At 32.9% G+C, this 15,833-nt stretch overlaps 1 protein-coding gene across 1 annotated transcript; it reads left to right on the plus strand.

The window, feature by feature from the left end:
- Positions 1 to 2,715: 2,715 nt before the first annotated feature.
- On the plus strand, positions 2,716 to 14,364 carry LOC127698407 (translin-associated protein X-like). Its single transcript, XM_052201874.1, has 4 exons — positions 2,716 to 2,787; positions 4,131 to 4,317; positions 10,057 to 10,190; positions 12,129 to 14,364. Exons 1-4 carry the CDS (start codon positions 2,781 to 2,783, stop codon positions 12,719 to 12,721), a joined length of 921 nt encoding a protein of 306 aa, XP_052057834.1. The 5' UTR covers positions 2,716 to 2,780; the 3' UTR covers positions 12,722 to 14,364.
- The last annotated feature ends 1,469 nt before the right edge of the window (positions 14,365 to 15,833 follow it).

Below are 15,833 nucleotides of genomic sequence, written 5' to 3' on the forward strand. Positions count from 1 at the left end.
AATAATGTGAAAATGTTTTGTAGTTAGATATAAATATATATAAGTAAAAAATCATTGATAATATCAATGCACACGTACCGAAAAATTGTGTTAAAGCATGCGGAAGAATATCTCAAAGAACGTTTTGCGACAATACCGGCAAGGACCGGTAACTCTGTAATTGTTTTTGCGGGAAAATATGAATGCCTACTCGTATCCAATCTTAGAAAAATCGAATTTTTACAGAAAAGCGTCCACCATGCACTTGCATTGCACTATTGTTAGAATAGTAGAATAGAATGATATACAAATGGATGCAAATCATATATATATGTAACTGTTATTTTAATATAATATATAACAACAAATCAGTGTATACTGATTTGTATCACTACAATATAATAGTTATTACGGTGAAGTTGAATTTCCTGTCATTTATTCATCATCATCGCACGAACTTGTCTTAGAAAAAAATATATCTCTGTACATTAACCTCAGTTTCAGGTAAAGAGATATGTTGTTTTTTTCTGAGACAAGTGCTTTTGACCATCCTCAAGAACTTGTGGTCATCCGATGTTCAGTACTTCAGTACTTTGATTATAAATGTAATATGGATATTACCCGATGACGTGAAATTCTTATATCAAGCTCGTAGAAAAGAACATATGTCTCCATCAATGTTTGATTTAGTCAAGATCAGTGCATGTGGGTAAATTTCAGTTTCAGTATATTTAATCAAAACCTGGATTTTTACAAGAATATAGCCTCTAAATATTTGTTACCATTATTGAAAATATATATCAGGTTTGGTCGTAAAGAAGATGTGTCATAACTTTTTTTTATTGGTAATCATGACAATACAGAAATAAATCTGCAATAATAGGAGCACAGCATGTTCCTATTGGAATAACAACACTTTTCGGTATCCTTTAACTCCATAATCGAACATAAACAGAAACAAGGAAAACATTAATGGGTCTTATCATATCTTTGAATGTCCAATTTGTGTATTTTTTATAGGTTGGTTTTTACTGAAAAAGGATTTTTACCGACTGCGACAGAGTTATTATTAGATTTATGACTGTACAATTTTTTTCAGATAGAAAAACTTCTCTTTAATAAGATTGTGTGGTAGTGCATTATAAAGGGTATATAATTTATACTTCGCGGTCAGTGGTGTCAAACTGACCTTCACTTGTCAAGTTGAAGGGATCGTAGCTTACCAAAGACTTCCAAAGAGTTTTAATTCAACACTCCAGAAATAGTTAATTCCCCTTTTGAAATATATGAGTTTGATACAGTATTGCATAATGAGTACTTAAAAATGGTTGACATAGGTCAGAAGAACCTAAACATGTGAAAAAAATTCATCAAAGTCCAGACTTATAATTTGTACTCCAGACGCGCGTTTCGTCTTCAAAGACTCATCAGTGACGATTGAATCAAAAAAGTGAAAGTCAAAATAAATTACCAAGTTGAAGTTTAAATTTACTGGATGTCGATGTACTACGAAATTATCAAATTTCTTGAGTAATTTAGGGAGCCGATACCTTGTGATGTTCAATTGCAGCTTTCAGTTCAGTCGTTGTTGAAACATGATCAAACTCGGCAGGGTCATAATTCTACAATCTTTTCTGTAGTCGAAGTTGTAGGTATGAATGCATTTGAGTTTGTGACCTCATTTATATGATGGTTTAGTACATACTACTTACGGAAAACAACGCCACCAATGATGTTTGCTGCTTTGTTAGACTGAGGGAAAACTACAATGCATTTTCCGCGAATATTTTTTTGATTATACAGTTAGATTCGTCTCACAGTATAAAGTGATTTCCTTTATGCTTTGTACGATTATCAACAAGATCATAGTCGTGTAATTTGAATTTCTGAAGAAAAAATCAAGGAATTTTAATCAGTTTTGACGGTTTTCATGAAAATTTTTGACTTACAAGCCCGAAGAGGCACACAGGTATAGAGCATTGTAATTATACTAGATAATTTCTAGTCCTCTTGTCTATTCAAGTTTCAAGGAATGAAGTTTGAGATCTTCCGACTGGTCTGTCATTATGTTACGGTAATATATGATATCATGCATGTTCATTGCTATATATGTCTCTGATATATGTAACTCTTCTATACACAATTTTAATTTAACTAAATAAAGTTTTGTGTCTATTTGCATATTAAGTACGAATGTGTTAGGTGGGGGTAAGGGATTTGTGGTTGGAAGTTTTGTTCTCGCGAAATGTTTCAAAATAGAAATTCTTATATAATAAACTAGTGTTTATTTATTCTACAAACGTGGGGGTGGGGGTGCCCCCCCCCCCCCCCCTCAAACGTTGATTGTCTTCATCTTTACACTTTCCTAATTCAAAGATTACCGGAGAGACAGTTAATTTCGATGTTTTAAACCTGGGGATAGAATACTAACAGGCCGCTCAGTAAGACTCAATATAATTATGATCTATTAAGTCCAAGTTTAATCTTCTAAGTAATCTTTATTTAAGTCGGGTTGCATAACAAGGAACATGAGCTCTTAAGAGCTAACTTACAACTTTGATTATTTTAAAACTAATATGCAATAATTCTTATAAATTATCATTGATAGTCAATTAGCATAAGTAATAAAAATGTAAAATGTAAAACAGTAGCACAGCAGTCTCTGTTTAGTTATGCAGAGGGCGAAAAGTTAAATCATGTAAATAGGGCGACTAATCCAAATTTACAACTTGCCAACAGAGGGCAGTACAGTGTGAACCGGAAAGAACAATAGGAAATTAACCAAATTGAAAAAAAAAGAAATGCCAGGTATAAAGAAGTAAAAAGATTTCTTTAAATAGCTGCTGAATTCCTTAAAAAAATCTTTTTCATTTCAAAGCTTTATTCCTCGGTTATACTTTGAATCGTACTTAGTCTATAAATATTATAAAGGTTCATTTGGATTCGGACCCTCTATGCCACTATGGCTAAACTGGCTGTTTACACCACAACATTTATTTTGAGTGCAGACAAACCATCTGGGAAAATTTTAGCATAGCATGAGAAAACTATCAGCCTAATTTTTGACAAAACAATTTACGCAAAACAGATATAAACCAACAGCAACCACTGAACTACAGGCTCCTGTCAGCCGAGTCCTGTCGTCCTGACTTGGGACAGGCACATAAAGAGTATGGCAGGGTTATGTTCAGTTTTACCGTATCATCACACACTTAAAATAGACTTCTGTGTCGTTTGGTCAAGTGGATAGTTGTCTCATTGGCAATCATACCACATCTTGATTCTTCTTATTTTTATATTCACACTTTTAAGGATTATGTACCCTTTTGTTGCTTCAATGCTACACATATGGAAACTTTATAGAAAATCCACAGCCTTTCCCCTTGTACTCTAATATTTGACAATTCGGTGCTTGATAGATAGAGGATTATTGCATGTGCACAGTGCTAGCAATGATTTCCTTAAAACAAGTTTATAAATTAAGATATTGGTTATAAAAAATATAAATATGGACCAATTCAAGCACACCTTCTAGGGTGTGCTCGACTTTAGTGACTCTGCACACGGTTTTTTCGAATGTAAAGGTTGTTTAGGACTTTTTGTAAACAATGAATGCTAGCACATCATGGACAAAAAGTCAATGAAAGTGAGTAATCTATGTCATGTATGTTGAAATTTTTAGATAAGTGCAGTTTTCAGGATTGTCAAAGTTTAATCTAGGCAGGTAGAGTTTTTCAGAGTATGGCAATACTCCCAAGAAAATAAGAACTACTGGGCAATATGACTTTTTAAGGTTATTTGTACACTGATTATTTTATATTATGCATTGAGAGTAATTTTCATTGGATCATCTTACCATTCTTGACAGTTCACCATTCAGTTTCTACCTTTCTTCTGAGCACACTACAGCAGAATACAAATTTAAATTCTCTATCAACCTTGAACATTACAGTTCATTTCTGTATTCAAATGCAGTATACATGATGGTGTATATAATATATAACATATGGCCTATTACAAACAATATCAACAATATATATAAATAATGATTATATTTTCCTAGTTGACAAAGCAGTTTTGTGCTTTCAATAGAAAATAATTCTATTAACTTGGAAGTTGATGGCCTAGATAAGTAATATTTTATTTTTTAGCACAAAGAAAAAGAAAAGCAGAAGCTACAACACCAGTTGATGAAAACTGTCCAACAGTAGCTATGTTTAGACAATATCAGTTAGAACTGGACACCAAACATGATAAACATGAAAGATTGGTTAAACTAAGCAGAGATGTCACAATAGAAAGTAAACGAACCATTTTCTTGCTACAAAGACTTACTGGGTAAAGCATTGCTTTTAAAGGCTATTGACAATTTGTGTGACAAGTTTATAAAAAATGTACTATTAAATTCAACACTGAACATATGGATGACTACTCTCCATCAGTTTCCTGTACTTTCAATCATGTTTGACCCCATATAATTTTGTTTGGCAAACTAGCTATACAAATAAAGTTTTACAAACTGCTGACAAAATGTAGCAGCTGACGTTTTCCTGACTTCATCTTTTTTGGAGCCAGAGCAGCCCCTGATTGTGTGACAAGTAAAAAAAAAGATACTATCGGGGTAAAGCATTTCATGTAGACTTGCACATGCTGTGTAACACGTTTTTGTCTTTCATGCATCAAAGTAACAGCATCAAGTTACCTTTTTAAAACAAAGCAATTTCTAATCTTTCTTTAGAATATAAGTTTCTGTCAAAGGAATTAAAAAGATTTATAAATTACAAACTTAAAGTCTATATGTCTCTTCAATACTGTGTAAGTAGTTGATTTCAAATGACATTAAGTTCACATTTAAAGCAAGAAGGAGACCTTCAAAATTAATGGTTATAAACAGGATGTGTTTGGTCAACTTACTCTAAAATTTTCTGCAAAAATCGGCATACTATTAACCCCCTATTTGTTGTTTATAAGAGGAACTAAGGTTAGAGTCTATGTTACTAAACCTAACTTTTGGTAAACCTCTGTATGTTAAAAATTATTTCAGAAAAAAATATGAATTTCTAACAGTAACTGCCTAACTGGTCCTCATACAGTATTCCTTTACAAAATATTGGAATGTTCCTAATTTTGGAACCTTCTGTTCTTTAACCCTTGTATATTTTGTTTCTAGCACATCAAACACTAAAAACATTGTATTAATTTTTCTTAAGACTTTCATTGTAATTTGTACTGTATTCAAGATGCCCATCCTTTCATTTTGCCAAGTATACTAATACTTTTTTGTGTGTTTTTTGAGGTGCATGTACTGATATTGTGTCATGGATGGATACCCCATATCCTTTGTTTTTCAATGATAGTCAGTTGCATATACAAAATGCATTGAAATTACATACATGAATGCCATATCTCTGTGTCAACAGTTTATTATGCCCCCGCCGTAGCGGAGGGGGCATTAAGTTTTACCCTTGTCTGTCTGTACGTACGTATTTTCTTCTAAATATCAAGTTTATATAATATATTTTTAAAATTGGAGTTATCTTCCTTTGACCATGATTATAGTTGAATCAACTACAATCAATGCTTTATACAATGCAATGTTTAATTTAGACTTCCACTGATAAAACACAGATCAAGTTGAATTTGGGTAGTGTCACTTTAACCATTATTGAGTTATGCCCCTTTATAAATAGAAAGATTGCAAAATTTTTTAGTTTCCATTTTGTAACTGAAGTTTTCCCCAGCCAAACATTATGAAACCTATACACAATATTCATTACCACAAAACTCAGTAAGGATCAAGTACAATTTTTTTGTTTCAGTTCTCTAACTTGAGTTTGCCTCAACCAAATGTTATGAAACTTATACACAATGCTTATTACTACATAATACAGATTAAGTACGAAATTAGGTGGCAACATTTTTACCATTCTAGAGTTATGTCCCTTTATAAACATAAAAATTGCTGAATTTTTTTTAGTTTGTCTCAACCAAATGTTGTAAAACTTATACACAATGCTTATAACCACAAAACTCAGATCAAGTTCAAATTTGGGTAGCGTCACTTTTACCGTTCTTCAGTTATGTCCCTTTATAACTATATGATATGCAAGCGGGGGCATCATCTGTGTCCACATGTGGACACTATCCACATTTATTTGATAAAAAAGACTATTTGGGTTGGGCTTTTATTGTGAAGGCCTCAAGATTTGATATATCTAATGAAAAAAGCTTTGAAACACACAAGGTATATGTTTGTGACTCAGAAAATATTTCCTGCACTAAAATGCAGGGTTAATTTCCTACAACTGTCAAATTCATGGGTATTTTTGTCGACTCTTTATAACATGAAACCGGATGTGACATACTATGTTTTGGTGGTATAACTCCTAAAAATAATGTGTAAACACAGTAAAATGTATCCCTGTGCTTTAGGCATGATTAGGTGTATGATCCTATATTTTTACGCCCCCGCCGTAGTGGTGGGGGCATTAAGTTTTACCCTTGTCCGTCTGTACGTACGTACATACGTACGTCCCAAAATTGGTTTCCGTTCTCTAACTTAAGTTTGCCTCAACCAAATGTTATGAAACTTATACACAATGCTTATTTCCACAAAACACAGATCAAGGTTGAATTTTGGTGGCGTCACTTTAACCATTCTACCGTTCTCTAACTTGAGTTTGCCTCAACCAAATGTTATGAAACTTATACACAATGCTTATTACCACAAAACACAGATCAAGTTTGAATTTTGGTGGCGTCACTTTAACCGATCTAGAGTTATGCCCCTTTATAAAAGGAAATATTGCAAAATATTTAGTTTCCGTTATCTAACTTAAGTTTGCCTCAACCAAATGTTATGAAACTTATACACAATGCTTATTACCACAAAACACAGATCAAGTTTGAATTTTGGTGGCGTCACTTTTACCGTTCTAGAGTTATGCCCCTTTATAAATGGAAAAATTGCAAAATTTTTAGTTTCCGTTATCTAACTTAAGTTTGCCTCAACCAAATGTTATGAAACTTATACACAATGCTTATTACCACAAAACACAGATCAAGTTTGAATTTTGGTGGAGTAACTTTAACCGTTCTAGAGTTATGCTCGTTTATAAATGGAAAAATTGCAAAATTTTTATTTTCTTCTAAATATCAAGTAATTTTTTAAATTGGAGTTATCTTCCTTTGTCCATGATTATAGTTGAATCAACTACAATCAATGCTTTATACAATGCAATGTTCAATTTTGACTTCCACTGATAAAACACAGATTAAGTTGAATTTGGGTAGTGTCACTTTAACCATTACATACCTGTCAACCTATGACAATGAAAATGCAGGTGATGACCTGCATAAAAGAATGAAATCTCAGGTCATAACGCGTACGAACTTTTTCAAGCTGAATTTCAGTATTTAGGGGACATTTTTCTTATAATTTATATCAAAGTTTCCAAAACATGTCCACATGGTTAAGTAATTTTAAATTGTACATTTTATTATTTCATTGCATTTGGAGGCCATTGATAGATTTGTGTTACATTGCCTTTATTCCTGTTCATATTCAGTCCATGACATACAATGTGCCTATTTGTGTTTTCTTTGCATACATTTGTGCAGCTTTTAAACAATAGAACATATCAGAGGTTGATATTAGAGTATAATAAAATAAAGTTAAACAATTAAAGGAGGTATAGATGAAAAAAGTAATTTTCAAAATTTTTAATTTTGTTCTAAGGTAGAACAATAAGTAAAAGTATTATTCTAATATGTTTTTGCATTCAATTCATTTTAGATTTAATCTTTTTACAAAAAAAACATAAGTTTAAGGAGTATATTGTGAATTGACAAGGGGAAGTAACTCAAATTGTTTTTAAAACAACTTTGAAATACACAAATTATTTACGACCTAAAGCTAAGATAATTGGTGTTAATTAACAGTGTGTTTGACATCAAAGCTGTCAAGTGAAGCCATACACTGAAATGGGTCACTTGAGCTGAGTTTACACAGCGAGTTGAACTTCTTGTCCAGGAAGAATTACGAATTTGCCGGTATTTTAAAGAAATCAGTTTATATCTAATCAGTCTGAAAGCTTGGGAACGGGTTATTTTCCGAATTCCCAGGTTATTTGGTCACCCGGCAGGTGTTCCGGGTGACCCTTCAGAATTGTGAAAATCTTGGGTCACACCCGCAGGATCCGGGTCAGTTGACAGGTATGCCATTATTGAGTTATGCCCCTTTATAAATCGAAAGATTGCAAAATTTCTAGTTTCCATTCTGTAACTTAAGTTTGCCCCAACCAAACGTTATGAAACCTATACACAATATTTATTACCACAAAACTAAGATCAAGTACAAATTTTTTGTGTCTGTTTTCTAACTTTAGTTTGCCTCAACCAAATGTTATGAAACTTTTATACACAATGCTTATTACTACATAATACAGATTAAGTACGAAATTTGGTGGCGACACTTTTACCATTCTTGAGTTATGTCCATTAATAAACATAAAAATTGATAAATTTTTAGTTTCCGTTCTCTAACTTTAGTTTGTCTCAACCAAATATTATAAAACTTATACACAACCGTTCTAGAGTTATGCATGTTTACAAATAGAAAAATTGCTGAATTTTTAGTCTCTGTTCTCTACTTAAGTTAGCCTCAACCAAATGTTATCAGACTTACAGACAATGCTTATTACCACAAAACTCAGATCAAGTTCAAATTTGGGTAGCGTCACTTACTGTTCTTCAGTTATGTCCCTTTATAACTATATGATATGCAAGCGGGGGCATCATCTGTGTCCACATGTGGACACTATCCACATTTTAGTATTTCTGTTTAAATTTAAACTTCCAATCTAATTTTTATTTTTATGCCTTTTTATTAACACTTATCTGCTTTAAATCTTCACATACTCATCAGTCACTGGAATTTCTGTCGCTCGCACAATGCGTTGCAGGGGACATAGAAATACCGGGCGTCTGTCCGACTGTCCGTCCAGTCTTGTTAGCGCTCTCATGTGTACAATTCTCTCCAGATTTTTATGAAACTTATATCATAGGTTTATATCAGCAATGTCTTGGACAAGTTTGAAAATCAGTGCCAATCCATTATTTTTAAAAAAGTAATGCCCCTTGGAAACATTAATTATATGGAAAATTGCATCGTTAGCACTCTCATTTGTACAATTCTTACCAGATTTTTATGAAACTTATATCATAGGTTTATATTAGCAATGTCTTGGACGAGTTCGAAAATCAGTGCCAATCAATTGTTTTTAAAAGAACCCCTTGGAAACATTAATTATATGGAAAATTGCATTGTTAGCGCTCTCATGTGTTCAATTCTTGCCAGATTTTAAAGAAACTTATATCATAGGTTTATATCAGTAATATCTTGGACAAGTTGGAAAATCAGTGCCGATAAATTATTTTTGAAAGAGTTATGTCCCTTGGAAATATTAATTATATGGAAAATTGCCTTATGAGCGTCTAATGTATACAATTCCTGCCAGATTTTTATGAACTTTATAATTAAATTTTAAGAGGTTTATATCAGCATGTCTTTGATGAGTTCAAAAATCAGTGCCAATTAATTATTTTTGAAAGAGTTATGCCCCTTGGAAATATTGATTATATTGAAAATTGCATAGTTAGCGCTCTCATGTGTTCAATTCTTGCCAGAATTTTATGAACTTATATCATAGGTTTATATCAGCAATGTCTTTGACACTTTCGAAAGTTTGTTCTGATCAAATATTTTTAACGAGTTATGCCCATTGGAAATATTAATTATAATGCAAATCACATTGCATTTGCTCTGAAGCCTTCATTCCTGTGCTAAGATATTAATAAAAAGTTTTAAAGAACCAAAAAAAGGTGTTTTAATAGTTATTGCTCTTGTACCTTGGATAGATAAAATATGTGCAACGCAGGGGACATTGGAACTTTTATATATCAAGATATAGTAGTAATGTAATATCAATTTTAAATGAATGTTGTATTAACAGTGTATTATCTAGTTATCATGATGGACTCAATAAATCTTATAGCTAGTTTATCTTTTATAACAAGGTCCTCACCAGACATCAAAATACTAGAAGAAGCTTGGGAGAAATTAAAGGCAATAGAGAACATAAAACTTTTGTCAATAGCAAAGGAGCTAGACCAAGAAGATCCATACAAGTTTCTGAGAGCTTATTCACCAGGTATTTCTTAGGAAAATATATTTCGGTCCATATTTGCATTAGTTTTAGTGGTAGTAGGTGGGTATAAACAATAATGATGCAGCAGGGCTCATATACATCTTCAGAAATTGTAGTCAAAAGTAGATAACAAATAGCAATGCCATGAGTAGTGCAGAAGAACATGTACTTATGAATCTGATGTTCAGTAGTTGTCGTTTGTTGATGTGGTTCATAAGTGTTTCTCGTTTCTCGTTTTTTATATAGATTAGACCGTTGGTTTTCCCGTTTGAATGAATGGTTTTACACTAGTAATTTTTGGAGCCCTTTATAGCTTACTGTTCAGTGTGAGCCAAGGCTCCGTGTTGAAGACTGTACTGTGACCTTTAATGGTTAACTTTTAAAAATTTTGACTTGGATGGAAATTTGTCTCATTGGCACTCATACCACATCTTCTTATATCTACTTATGCTACATGTAGTCTTAAGTAACTTTTTGCACTAAAATTTTTAAAATTAAAACAAATAGATGAATCTTTTTATAATGCTTTAGGTGTAAATTAGTGAATCAATATAACAGTGACTTGATTGTAAGCATTTATCTCCATCGATAGCAGTTTATTCAAAATTCTGACAAAATTGCAGTTTGTTTTATCAAATCATATTGTTTAAATGGTCAGAAATTTTAACAAACTGCTGTAGAAGAACACAGTCAAGTGATCAAATAAAGCATCATTTATTTATCCTGGGATATCCATAAACTGCAATTATCAAAACAAACTGTATCAACTTTTAACCATTTGCTTTCAATGACATTATTATTAAAATATGGAAACATCATTTTCTTTTAATTCCATATAAATCAAATTTCTGCTTGGGAAGTCAGTCAGTCAGATTTATGGTAACCATTTGAGTATAATGCAAAACACAAAGCAAAAAAAGTACTTTTGCATTGTATATTTAATCAATTACTTATTGCTTTTGATAGATATTTTGATATCCAATTGCCTTAAAGTCACATTTTAAAATTTCACAGATTAATTAAACTGCACTAATATCATGTGTATAAGAATAAGGAGATGTGGTATGATTGCCAGTGAGATGATTATCCATAGACCAAAGGACAAAGATGTGAACAATTAAAGGTCACCATTTAAGGCCTTCAACATTAAGCAAACTCATAACATTTAATAAGCTTTAAAAAACACTGGTATGATAAAAAGTGAAACAATTCAAAAGAGAAAATCCAAAGGCTGAATTTATACTACAACAATGGATGAATAACATATGACAGACAGCAACTAACAACAACAACTGGTTCACAAGTTCCAGGCTTGGGACAGGCACACAAAGAATGAGCTCTCTCCCCTCTCACAAGGTTCTAATCTTGGACAGAAGTGAAGAAACAGTAGTAATAATTTGTTGGAAAGGGCTTGACTCATCATATCAGTACATAGCACTAAAACAAATGATAAAAGACACACAGTACCGATCTAAGATTATTCCCAGTTATTGAAAGCTAGTTAAAGCCCAATTTCAACTAATAAACAAATCATATTTTCCCAAGCTTATATATGTCAATCAGTGGACCTCTGAAAGCTTTAGTAAAAAGATTATTTAGTGCAAAGACTTCATAAGCTGTCGGAGAAAAGCATGACCAAAATATTTGTATCAACATAATGTAGGACTAGAAGTGTTAATAAGTTTAAGGATATTCCTTTACATTCTATTTTGCAAAAACATATTCTTAATATCTGTGTAAAATTTCTAGAGTAAAAAAGTGTCATTTTTAGGTGTACGCTTAAAATTCAACATGTGTAAAAAGTGAATAGGTTGTTATAGATATATATGAATAGATACGGTAGTAATTGTTTAGAAAATTGTGTGATACATACATATAGATGAAACTCATGATATATAATTCAAAATATATGTGATCAATATTAATGTTTCTTTGTTGTAGGATTACAAGAATACATTGAAGCAGTTTCATTCTATCATTATCTAAAGAACAAAAAACTAGTTACTTTAGAAGAAGTACAAAAAGACCTCACTTTCATTACTACTTGTTCATCTGTGGATGGAATAGATAATGGACTTTCACAACTCACTACACAAAAAATTGAAAAGACTGAAACTCTGGACACACAGTGTAAAGTTATTTGTAGTGAATCTGAAATGGATACAGAATCAAGAGAAGTACAAGTACATGTACCACCAACAGAGTATATATTAGGGCTAGCTGATTTGACAGGAGAGTTAATGAGACTTGCTGTGGGAAGTGTAGGGAAGGGGGATTTAGATACACCTTTTCAAGTTCGTGACTTTTTACAATTGATGCAGTCTGGCTTTGTGTCATTTGGAAACTGTGGACGTGAAATTGGAAGGAAACTGCACACATTAAGACAGAGTCTTCAGAAAGTAGAAACAGCATGCTATACATTACAAGTACGAGGATCAGAAATACCAAAACATATGTTAGTAGATGTACTTAGTTCAGGAACATCAGATTATGGCTCAAATTTTGACAATGATATGGCAGCTAATGATGATTAAACACATTTTTAGCTCACCTGGCCAAAGGGGCAAGTGAGCTTTTCTCATCACTTGGTGTCCGTCGTCCATCGTCGTCCGTCGTCGTCATTGTTAACTTTTTACATTTTGAACTTCTTCTAAAGAACCACTGAATGGAATGAAACCAAACATGGCATGAATGTTCCTTTTGAAGTGCTGACCAAGTGTTGTTACTTTGTAGCTGATCAATCATTCAAGATGGCCGCCAGCGGGGGACTTCATTTAACATAGGACCCGATGGATAATACATACAAATGTCTTCTTTTAGAGAACCACTGAATGGAATGAAACCAAACATGGCATGAATGTTCCTTATGAGGTGCTGACTAAGTGTTGTTACTTTAAAGCCGATCCATCATCCAAGACGGCTGCCAGCAGGGGATTTCGTTTAATATAGGACCCTATGGACAATACATACAAATGTCTTCTTTTAGAGAACAACTGAATGGAATGAAACCAAACATGGCATGAATGTACCTTATGAGGTGCTGACCAAGTGTTGTTACTTTGAAGCCGATCTATCATCCAAGATGGCCGCCAGAGGGGGACTTAGTTTAACATAGGACCCTACAGGAAATACATACAAATGTCTTCTTTTAGAGAACCACTAAATGGAATGAAATAAAACATGGCATGGATGTTTTTTATGAGGTGCTGACCAAGTGTTGTAACTTTGTAGGCGATCAATCATCCAAGATGGCCGGCAGAGAGGTACTTAGTTTAACGTAGGACCCTAAGGGAAATACATACAAATGTCTTCTTTTAGAGAACCACTGAATGGAATAAAACCAAACATGGCATGAATGTTCCTTATGAGGTGCTGACCAAGTGTTGTTACTTTGAAGCCGATCCATTATCCAAGATGGCCACCAGAGAGGGACTTAGTTTAACATAGGACCCTATGGGAAATACATACAAATGTTTTCTCTTAGAGAACCGCAGAATGGAATGAAATAAAACATAGCATGAATGTTCCTTATGAGGTGCTGACCAAGTGTTGTAACTTTGTAGGCGATCAATCATCCAAGATGGCCGCCAGCGGGGACTTAGTTTAACATAGGACCCTATGGCAAATACATACAAATGTTTTCTTTTAGAGAACCACTGAATAAAATGAAAGCAAACATGGCATGAATGTTCCTAATGAGGTGCTGGCCAAGTGTTGTTACTTTGTAGCAAATCCATCAACCAAGATAGCTGCCAACAGGGGACTTAGTTTAACAAAGGACCCTATGGGAAATATATACAAATGTCTTCTTCTAGAAAACCGCTTTATGGATTGAAATCAAACATGGTATGAATGTTTCTTTTGAGGTGCTGACCAAGTGTTGTTATTTTGTAGCTGATATGTCATTGTCCTTATAAAGTCATTTTTACAATTCCAATGAATTTATTGGTAATTTCTGTAAACTTTACAAAAGTCTTCTGCTTTTGATTAAATTACAGGGCCAATATTAAACCAAATTTAGCTTCAATCATTATTAGGGTATCTGTTATGATTTTAATCTATTTTTACATGATTTCCAAAACCAATGTAGAATCAGGTGAGCAACACAGGCTCTTGGGAGCCTCTAGTTTTTTTACATGTGACTCAGTAAAACATTAAAATAAATCATTAAAATACAGCTAAAGTTGTTTCATTCAAAGAAAAGGGTAGAGTTGAATTATGCGAATAGGTGTCTACTTTCATAACAAGGTTCATTTTTGTAAATATATTTCAATTTTAGAACCTACCTTTTCATTTTTGCTCAAATTGTTTAGGGTTTATTGATTGTCATCTTTCTTTGTATATATATTTATTTGTAGCTCTTTGTTGTTATATTCTGGATTCAATTTTTCTTGAAATTCAGACCAAATGTCGCGGGGTATTTTTCCCATATGTCTATATAAGTAATTTGTAAGTGCCCACTAATATTTTTTCTGTAAACATATATTCAATGATAGTTACAAATAGTATAAATATACCATTGAACAATAGTACTCAAAGAATTAAAACAGTTATAAACGAAAATATTAGAACTGAACCTTAAAACTAAGAAATAGAAAAACCAACCTGTAAATATATAGCTAATGATACAACCATACAACTAGCCATATGCAGGATCCAACATCTGAATACAGAATACAGGTATGAAAAGATATTACTGGTAATAATGGATTTTTTTGCAATAACTGGAAAGCATGCAAGTAAAAAGGTGTGCTTGATTTGCATTTAAAAAAAACATTATTAACAAAAATAAACAAAGAAATATGTCATGTGGTGACACAAACTTTTCAGAAATATACTTTTGGAGAATAAGATAGTTTTTATTTTTGAGACAAATTACTGTTTTGATTGTCCAAAAACTCTGAAAATTCTGTTAGAAAACACTGCAACTACATGCTCAGTATAGAATTATTCTACAATTTGAATTATTGTTAAGTATTCCTTATTGTTATTATACATGCTCCGAAAGGAGAAGGTATACTGGTTCAAGTCTGTCATCCGTCCATCCCTTTGTCCAATGAAATTTTAGTTGAACTTATCTCAGGAACTACAATCAGGGCTCTTAATTTAGAATCAAGCCTCCTGTGAGCATGGTATACAGTGTGATGCGTTTTTGCATCCATTGCTCATCAACATCCTTTTTACTGAATACTTGTAAGTGGCGAATCCAGGAAGTGTAACAAAATTAAAAATCTCATGTTTTACACAATATATATAAAGTTTTAGTAAAAAAATCATCCAAAAAAATTTCGCTTCAATCCCATCAATAGTATACATGTATATTCAATAAACAGTAATTACGCCATCCCTTTCAAATGTCCTGGATCCGCCCCTGCTTATGCTTTGGGCATCATGAAATCTCCAATTAAAAATGCATAGATTTTTATACGACCGCAAAAAATTTTTGCGGTCGTATATTGGTATGACGTTGGCGTCGTCGTCATCCGGCGTCGTCGTCCGAAGACACATTGGTTTTCGCACTCTTAACTTTAGTTTAAGTGAATGGATCTCTTTGAAATTTTACCATAAGGTTCAATACCACAAAAGGAAGGTGGGGATTGATTTTGGGGGTTATGGTACCAACAGTTAAGGAATTAGGGGCCAAAA

The sequence above is a fragment of the Mytilus californianus genome, unplaced genomic scaffold (genome assembly GCF_021869535.1).
Source record: "Mytilus californianus isolate M0D057914Y unplaced genomic scaffold, xbMytCali1.0.p SCAF_4, whole genome shotgun sequence".
Lineage (NCBI taxonomy): Eukaryota > Metazoa > Mollusca > Bivalvia > Mytilida > Mytilidae > Mytilus > Mytilus californianus.

What these genes read in the sequence shown, in the direction of transcription:
- LOC127698407 (XM_052201874.1), top strand. An exon ending in TTGCTACAAAGACTTACTGG is followed by an intron (nt 4,318 to 10,056) that starts GTAAAGCATTGC and finishes TTTTATAACAAG; the next exon opens with GTCCTCACCAGACATCAAAA. An exon ending in TCTGAGAGCTTATTCACCAG is followed by an intron (nt 10,191 to 12,128) that starts GTATTTCTTAGG and finishes TCTTTGTTGTAG; the next exon opens with GATTACAAGAATACATTGAA.